At 43.2% G+C, this 8,438-nt stretch overlaps 1 protein-coding gene across 1 annotated transcript in view; it reads left to right on the top strand.

The window, feature by feature from the left end:
- DNAH3 (dynein axonemal heavy chain 3) overlaps positions 1 to 8,438 on the top strand; it is a 210,881-nt gene that overhangs the window by 10,298 nt on the left and 192,145 nt on the right. The window contains exons 5-7 of the mRNA XM_030884374.2: positions 544 to 712; positions 5,842 to 6,028; positions 7,211 to 7,406. Of these exons, the coding sequence (XP_030740234.2) occupies positions 544 to 712; positions 5,842 to 6,028; positions 7,211 to 7,406 (552 nt within the window). The remainder of the gene's footprint in view (positions 1 to 543; positions 713 to 5,841; positions 6,029 to 7,210; positions 7,407 to 8,438) is intronic.

Below are 8,438 nucleotides of genomic sequence, written 5' to 3' on the forward strand. Positions count from 1 at the left end.
CAACCTTGTGCGACACATGTAAAAATATTTTGGGAAACCAGCTATTTTGTTCTGCAGTGTTCCTTAATTGGGGCTTATGATAGTGATAAACACATGTTTGGGGGCAGGATGACTTAACTGGGGCTTTGTTTTTCAAGTTCACAATCTCCATGGTCCAATATAATCTCCAGAAAGCCTTGAATGACAGGAAGTTAGAACAACTTCTCCCCAGTGGCAGCAACTCCTTTTGGCCTAACTTTTCTTCCTGACTCTTCATTTCTTCTTTCTGCCTTTCTTATTTGCTTGTTTAGCATCACGTGCCCCATTTACTTTTGGGCAATCTGAGTGTTTTTAGATACTAAATAAAATTCAGCAACCCAACAAAACCAGTGCTAACATGGACATGACATGTTCAGTGATTAGGGACCGACCATCAGTGCCGTAGACACTTGTACCATTAAATGACACTGAATGATAGTTGTCAGGCTCAAGAAAGTAGGCTTGCCCACATGACACCTCCGTGTAGAAGCAGGCACTAAGGGCAGAGCTGTGTCTATATTGCAGGACCCCATTGGTATGCATCTCAACCTGCCCACATATCAAGGAGATGGTGGCATCTTTAGAATTCCCAGGAAGCCGACCGATGAGTCCAGAAGAACAAATTAATGTGATGATACAGCAGGACTTAGAAATAGAAAACAGAGAAGCCAAGCCATCTGAAATGGATTTGGAGGTACGTTCTTACTGGTTTTTTCCCTCTCTGTTTGCTGCTAAGTCTTATTCTTGGCACCTCGGTGGCTCTAAACTGGGGTGTGAAGAAGAATCATCTGGGAAGCATATTTGAAATAGCAGTGCCCAGACCCCATGGCAGACTAGTGATGGAGCTTCGTGTGTGTGTGTGTGTGTGTGTGTGTGTGTGTGTGTGTGTGTGTGTTACACACAGTTCTCTGCTTTAATAAGTCCTGGAAACCAGTGCCTTTGGATCCTCTTGCAACACACTTGTAAAATGATAACCCATCGACTGCCAGATTGAACGGAAAACAAGCAAACACTGCTCCTGTGCCTTTCTGAGACTGTGGATTCTGCTATTCCAACTGGCTGGTCCTGAGCTCAGGCCTAGCAATTCATTCCCTCAAGGTATATGGGTCTGCCTAAATTTTCATAACAGTCACCTGTATACTCCACCACATTCATGGATATTTTGGCAGCAAAGGTAAATATCCATGTTGAAATATGCTCTGTCAAAACTATAAATATATTATTATGAATATTTTCACTCCCCCTCCCATACGTGCTCAGCCTTCAACTTGTGGATCACTTTTTACAGGATTGTTTGTAAAGCATTTCATTCTTTTGCCTTTAACTCTTGCACTCAATGTCTTTCGCTGCCTCCATTATTTATTTTTTCTGACTTCCCCTTATTGTGTATTCCCCTTCACCCAAGTTCATACATGTCTACTCTCTAGCCAGTAATTTATTACCCCTCCCCTCCCCATTCCTGGTAACTACCAAAAGAATATTTCTTTTAGTGAAAAACATTTTCCTTTCTTTTTATGATAGTGGTCTCAAACAATGTATGTCCTTTATTGACTCACTTATTTCATTCAGCATAATGTTCTTTAGGTCCATCCATGTTAATAGGTGTTTGGCAGATGTGTCGTTATTTCTTAAAGTTGCATAGCAATCTTTATGTGCATGTACCTAATGTGTTTAGCCATTCTTCCACTTGTGGATTATCCATTCTTCCATTTGTGGATTATCCATTCTTCCACTTGTGGATTATCCATTCTTCCATTTGTGGATTATCCATTCTTCCACTTGTGGATTACCCATTCTTCCACTTGTGGATTACCCATTCTTCCACTTGTGGATTATCCATTCTTCCACTTGTGGATTATCCATTCTTCCACTTGTGGGCATTCAGGTTGTTTCCATCTTTTTGCTATTAAGTATAGTGGTATGATGAACATGGGTGTGTATATACCTGTTCATATCAGGGCTCTTATCTTTCTAGGATATATGAGGGGTACCACAAAACAAACAAACTAACTAACTAACTAATTCAGAACTGTGCTGGGTAGAGCGGAGCTTTCGTAGTATGCATTTTTCCCTGCTAGGTGAGCATCAAGCAACTCACTCTGAGTTAGTACACCCAGTGGCGTCTCCTAGGAAGGTTCTCTCTGGTCACAGTGAATGAAAATGTTGCCTCATAGTGCATTTGGAGTTTGTTCTACTAGGTCAGACTGTTAATCACGCTTTCTATTTAGAGGTTCTGAAAAGATTGCGTAACAGTGTGCAACCCAAAAAGGTCTGATTTGTAGCAGATGGGAGAATGGTTTTGCCACCACATGCAGCCACAGTATGCCAGTTTTGGGCAAAAAACCCTGCATGCCTCTCTTGTCCCACACACCTTATTCACCTGACTTCACTTCGTGGGACTTCATGTTTCTGCAAATAGAAGCAATATGAAAGGACTGCGATTTGGTGAAGTAGAAGAGGTGACGAAAAAAATGAGGGAGGTGCTGTCGACCATCCGAACATGAGTTTGAAAAATGTTTCCAAGAAGGGAATCACAGATTTGACCAATTTATTCATTGTAATGGGGAGTATTTTGAAGGTGATAATGTTGTTTTGAAAGAAAATTAAATACCTCACTTTGAAAAAGAATCCTCATATCAAGTAGAGGGATTGCTGGATCATATGAGATATTTCCACTACCAGTGTCTTAAGAAAGAGCCATACAAATTCCCACTGCCGATGCACCATTGTACATTCCCAGCAGTATGAGGGTTCCCGTCTCTCTGTACCCTCGTGAATATTACTTATTGTTTTCAGTTTGTTGGTTTGTTTTACTGGGCTATGAATACTAGGGTGAGGTCATATCTTATTGTTATTTTGATTTGCATTTCTCTAATACAGTGTTTCCCAAAGTGGGTGATACTACCCCCTGCAGCAGGGACACTGGACCAATTAAGGGGGCTGAAAAGCAGGTACCTACACCTTATCTTGGATTATGGCTTTAGTACAAAAGTTTTTTATTGCCAAGTGGTGCTGAGTAATTTTTCTTTTCTTTTTTTTTTTCCTGAAAAAGGGGTGGTAGACCAAATAAATTTGAGAACCTATCTCTAATAGGTAATGACCACAAACATTTCATGTTTGCTGGCTGCCTTAATGTCTTCTTTGAATGTCTTCTGTTCGTGTCCTCAGAGATTCTTCTAAGATACAATTTGCTCTTTTTTTGTTTTTAATTATCTTTTACTTTTCCATAATGACTCTGGTCTTTGGATATTAGTTTTCAATGCATCACATCTATTCTTCATATGATTTCTAGATTCAGGTGGCATTATAAAATGGTGCAGTCACTTTGGAAATTATATGGTACTTCCTTTAAAAAGTAGGAAATACAAATACCAAATGCCCCAGCAATCTCTCTATTGTTATTATACAGTGATGTTGAGGCAGTTCCAACCCATTTGACCCTGTATACAACAGAGGGAAGTACTGCCCAGTCCCGCACCATCTTTACAAATTGTTGTAAGTTTGAGCCCATTGCTGCAGCCACTGTGTCAATCCATCTCCTCAAGGGTCTTCCTCTTCCTTTCTGATCTACTTTACCAAGCATGATGTCCTTTCCTAGGGACTTGTCTCTCCTGATAACGTGTCTAACGTATACCACCCTTGTTCCAAAGGAGCACTCTGACATACTTCTTCTGAGTTATATTTGTTCTGCTGGCTTTTCAATATTCTTTGCCAACACCATAATTCAAATGCTTCAATTCTTCTTCACTCTTCCTTATTGATTGTACAGCTTTCACCTGTATAGGAGGTTACTGAAAATACTAGGGCTGGGGTCAGGTGTACCTTAGTCCTCAAAGTGAAATCCTAGTTCTTCAATACTGTAAAGAAGTCTTGTGTAGCAGATTTGCCAAATGCATTGTTTGATTTCTTGACCTCTGCTTTCCATGAACACTGATTGTGGATCCGAAAAATGTAAAATCCTTGACAACTTCAGTCGTTTCTCTACTTATCATGATGCTGTCTGTTGATCCTTAGTCAGCTTGCCGGTCTGGAGGTGAACTCATCTCCTCGACTCCATTGTAAGCCAAACAATAAACATCTTTAAGGTAAATGATAATATTCCATGGAATAATCAACAATTTGAGATTGTAAGAGGCAGAATTTGCCCAGGTTCACTGTTCAAAAGGTAGGAAGGCTTAGGAAAGAAGCAGAGTTGGAAATGGGAAACACAGAGAGAAAGTGGGATATGTGACATTACATTTTGGGGATTGTAATCAAGGACACTTGAAAAAGCATGAGTGTTAAATGGAAGGCTTACTTGTGCTGTAAACCTCCACCAATCCACAATAAAACCAATAACTCACAGTGACTACACAGCTGTCCTTGGCAGAGTTCCATGGTTAACCTGCTGGATGACGATTCTCACTGTATGGATGTAGAATTTGAAGTATAGATTGATTAAGTAATTTGCCTAAGGCAGTGATTCTCAACCTTCCTAATGCTGCCACCTTTTAATACAGTTCCTCCTATGGTTGTGGTGACCCCCACCCCCACCAACCATAGAATTATTTTCGTTGCTACTTCATAACTATAATTTTGCTACTGTTATGAATTGGGCAATCCCTATAAAAGGGTCATTCGACACCCCCCCCCAAAGGGGTCACGACCCACAAGTTGAGAACCACTGACCTAAGATTTCACAGTAGAAGCCCAAACTAGAATTAGACTAGGTTAGGCTGGTACCATCAGGTCTTTATGCTCTTAAGAGCTATCCAACTTCTCTAAAGAGAAAATTCACTTGGAGAGCTTGTTTTTAAATTCCCAAACTGCATGAGGAGGGATCTAGGAATCTGAATTTTAAGAAGAGCCCCAGACAATTCTAATCATCAAGCATGTGTGGCATTTCGGTTGAAGAAAGGTGAATGCTAATTCCTAGCCACTGCCTCCATTAGCACTGCAGCTCATGGCTGGTTTCAACTCCCTTTCTTATACTTTTCTCTCCTCATCCCTAAAGGACTGTTCTTCCTAAGGCCGTTCAGCTGGCCAACAGCTGAGAGACAATTATACGTATCACTGGACCTTTCTGAAGCCCACACATCACACTGGCCATTTTTTATTAGTTTGTGAACTTACACTGCTTTTTAAACTTACAAGCCCATGGATGACTTAGAAGAACGATGACAAGTCTCAATGGGACTTCTGAGGTTCCTTTCCCACTGTCGGCTACAACATGCAGTCAAAAGAGGATGAAGTATTTGGGTTAATTTTAGCATACTGATCATCAGCTGTGTGTCTCCATTCCCATTTTCAAGGCATTTGACAGGCCTGTCTTCTCACAAATACTCACTGCCATCAAGTCGATGCCGATGCATAGTGGCTCCACAGGACAGTGTAGAACTGCCCCTGTGGGTTTCTGAGACTGTAACTTTATTTTTAAAACCATCATTTTATTGGGGGTACTTACAGCGCTTATGAGACTGCAACTCTTTACGAGAGTAGAAAGTCCCATCTTTCTCCTGAGCAGTGGCTGGTGGTTTTGAGCTGCTGACCTTGCAATTAGCAGCCCAACGCTTAACCACTGCACCACCAGGGATCATAGGACTCTCTTATTACCCCCTGAAATCCCTCCGACAGGTTGACTGCACCAGAGAGATGGAGGAAACTTGTCCTAGAATTCATTGCCATCAGTGTTAGGTGGTAGGTCCAGCGAGCTTGATGGCAGCCCATGAAGAGTGAGGAGAGGAGATGTGTGAACAAGGCCCCTTGGTGGCAGATGGGTGTGGGCAGCTGGCCATCATTATTCAACCCTGGTCATTTCCTTGTTGTTTGTTTTTTTACTGGAAGAGGTACTACTACTACTTGATCCATGGGATCCAGAAAGACATGATTGCCCCGGAGGCAGAAGAGGTGATGGCTCGAATTTTAAAGCTGACTCCTAACAAGCTGCCAGCCCACACCTTGGAACCCCTACTCGAGGAGCTTTGTGAAGAGAAGAAAAATGATTATTACAGTAGCCTCATGAAGAGCATTGGTAAGGTTAAACATGCATGCCCGGGCAGAGAGAGGGCTTTCGTTTCCTTTCAGTTCTCCCTCCTGGGTCCAATGAAAAGGTCAAAGATGTCAGTTAACTTTCAGTCCCACAGTGCTCCCACTGCCCCATCGTTAATGTCCATACCCATGCTTTCCACACTTTCATGTGCAGACAAATCACCTAGGCATTTTATTAAACTACACGCTCTGATCCAGTCAGTCTGGGAAGAGGCCTGAGAGCCTCATGAGCTCCCTGGTCACAGGAGATGGAGATGCTGCAAACTCTGGGCCCATGCTGCAGACGTCAAGGACCAGCTCAAACTTCTGGGAACCCTGGTGGCACAGTAGTTAAATGCTTGGTGGCTAACTGCACCCACTAGCCCCCCTGTGGGAGGAAGATATGACAGTCTGCTTCTCTAAAGAAAGCCTTGGAAACAGGCTATAGGGTCACTATGAGTCAGACTCAACGGCAGTGGGTTTGGTTTTTGTTTCCATTTTTTGTTTTGGTTTATATCCCCTCAACGTTCACTCCATTCTTTGAAGTCCTAGCATTTCTTGACCCAGCTTTCAACCATCCCTCCTTTTAAATGTCTCCTGTAGGTTATTCTTATAGCAAGGTTGGTGGGTCAAGCTAGCTGTTCTCCGAAGAAAGATGAAGCTGTCCTCTAAAGCTTTAGTCTTCAAACCCTTAAAGAGCATCTCTGCTCTGTTCTGTAGGCTTGCCTTGAGTCAGAATTGACCAGATGGCCGTGACTTAGGGGTTTCTCAGCGACCTGGGACAATGAGGAAGCATTTCTAAGTGTCAAGGGACAGTAACTCATTACATTCTAAACAGGGCAGCTTTCCCAGTAGGCAGGGTTTGTAAGTAAGCACAGGTAAGCTCGTGTTTGTCAGGGGCTGTAAAAAGAGACAGATTCTGTAGGGAAGTGCTGTGGGGTGGGCAGAGAGACCTGATTACCCCTGAGAAAGAAGAGGCAGTGACTCAAAAGTCAGCCATATCTAGAAGCAGAATCTTGGATGCCCTGGAAAAAAAGATGTGGAAAATTCTCCTGTAAGTAAGCCCAAGCAAACCCATCCTGGCCTTCCTCACTGAGGAATCTGACCGAGATTCTAAGTGTGGAAGCGATGACCACGGAGCGGTCAAAGGCCCTTACTAACAGAGTGTTTTCTGTTTCGCTTACAGTTGATTATATTCTCCTGGACCCAACAGAAAGGGAAAGGCTCTTTATCAACAGCACCCCGCGCTTGTTTTCTCAAAGAGTGATACGCGCCCCTGTGCCCTGGCACAATATCTACAAGTCTGCCAAGCAGTGGAATGAGGAGCATTTGCACTCGGTGAACCCCATGATGCTCAAGCTAAAAGATCTGTGGTTTTCAGAGTAAGAAGGGCCTGCCTCTTCCCCCCTTTTCTTTCCCCCACATAGAAGGGAACCTCTGAGACTGGGTACCTCACATATCATTTCCGCCCAGGAAGTGAAAGAAGATGCACAAAATTCCTAGCCCTAATACACATGTGACTGTAAGTGATAACCCCCCACCCTTCCCAAGTGGCCTACCTTTGGGTTTCCATGGCACCCCTGCCTGTGTCTAAGCACTGGAGCATACTGCCTAAGAACACAGGCTTGGGATCAGCCTGCTCAGATTGAAATCCCACCTCTGCCTCTTCCTAGATAATATGACTGTGTGACGTCACCTATCTGTACTTTGCTTTCCTTCTCTCTAAATTTGGAATAATCATTTCATAGAATTAGGAGCCCTGGTGGTGTAGTGGGCTATGCATTGGGTCGCTATCTGCCAGGCTAGCTGTTTGAACCCACCAGCTGCTGCTCCGTGGAAGGAAGAGGAGGCTTTCTGCTCCTGTGCAGATGCACAGCCTTGGAACCCCCTGGAGCAGTGCTCTTCTGGCCTCGTCAGAATTGACCTGATGGGAGTGAGCTTTTGAGATTTCACAGAATAACAAAAGAGTCCATTGTGACTCATAATGACGCTATCCGATGGAGTAGAATAGCCCCATAGGGTTTCTAAGACTGTAGGATCATTACAGAATCAGACTGCTCCTTCTTCTTTTTGCAAAGCTGCTGGGGGCTTCCAATCATCAATCTCTCTGTGAACAGCTAAGCATGCAACCACTGTGCCACCAGGGCACCTACTGGACTGATAAGAATAAATAACTTAATATATTTTAAGTACTGAGAGTGACGATACCGTGAGGGTGGAGGGAGGGTGGGGTGGAAAAGGGGAACTGATTATAAGGATCTACATATAACCTCCTCCCTGGGAGATGGACAACAGAAAAGTGGGTGAAGGGAGATGTCGGACAGTGTAAGATATGACAAAATAATAATAGTTTATAAATTATCAAGGGTTCATAAATGAAGGAGGGTGTTAAAGGGAGGGGGAAAATGAGGACC

This window comes from Echinops telfairi, unplaced genomic scaffold (genome assembly GCF_000313985.2).
Source record: "Echinops telfairi isolate 266 unplaced genomic scaffold, ASM31398v2 ScPeMD7_5;HRSCAF=22, whole genome shotgun sequence".
NCBI lineage: Eukaryota > Metazoa > Chordata > Mammalia > Afrosoricida > Tenrecidae > Echinops > Echinops telfairi.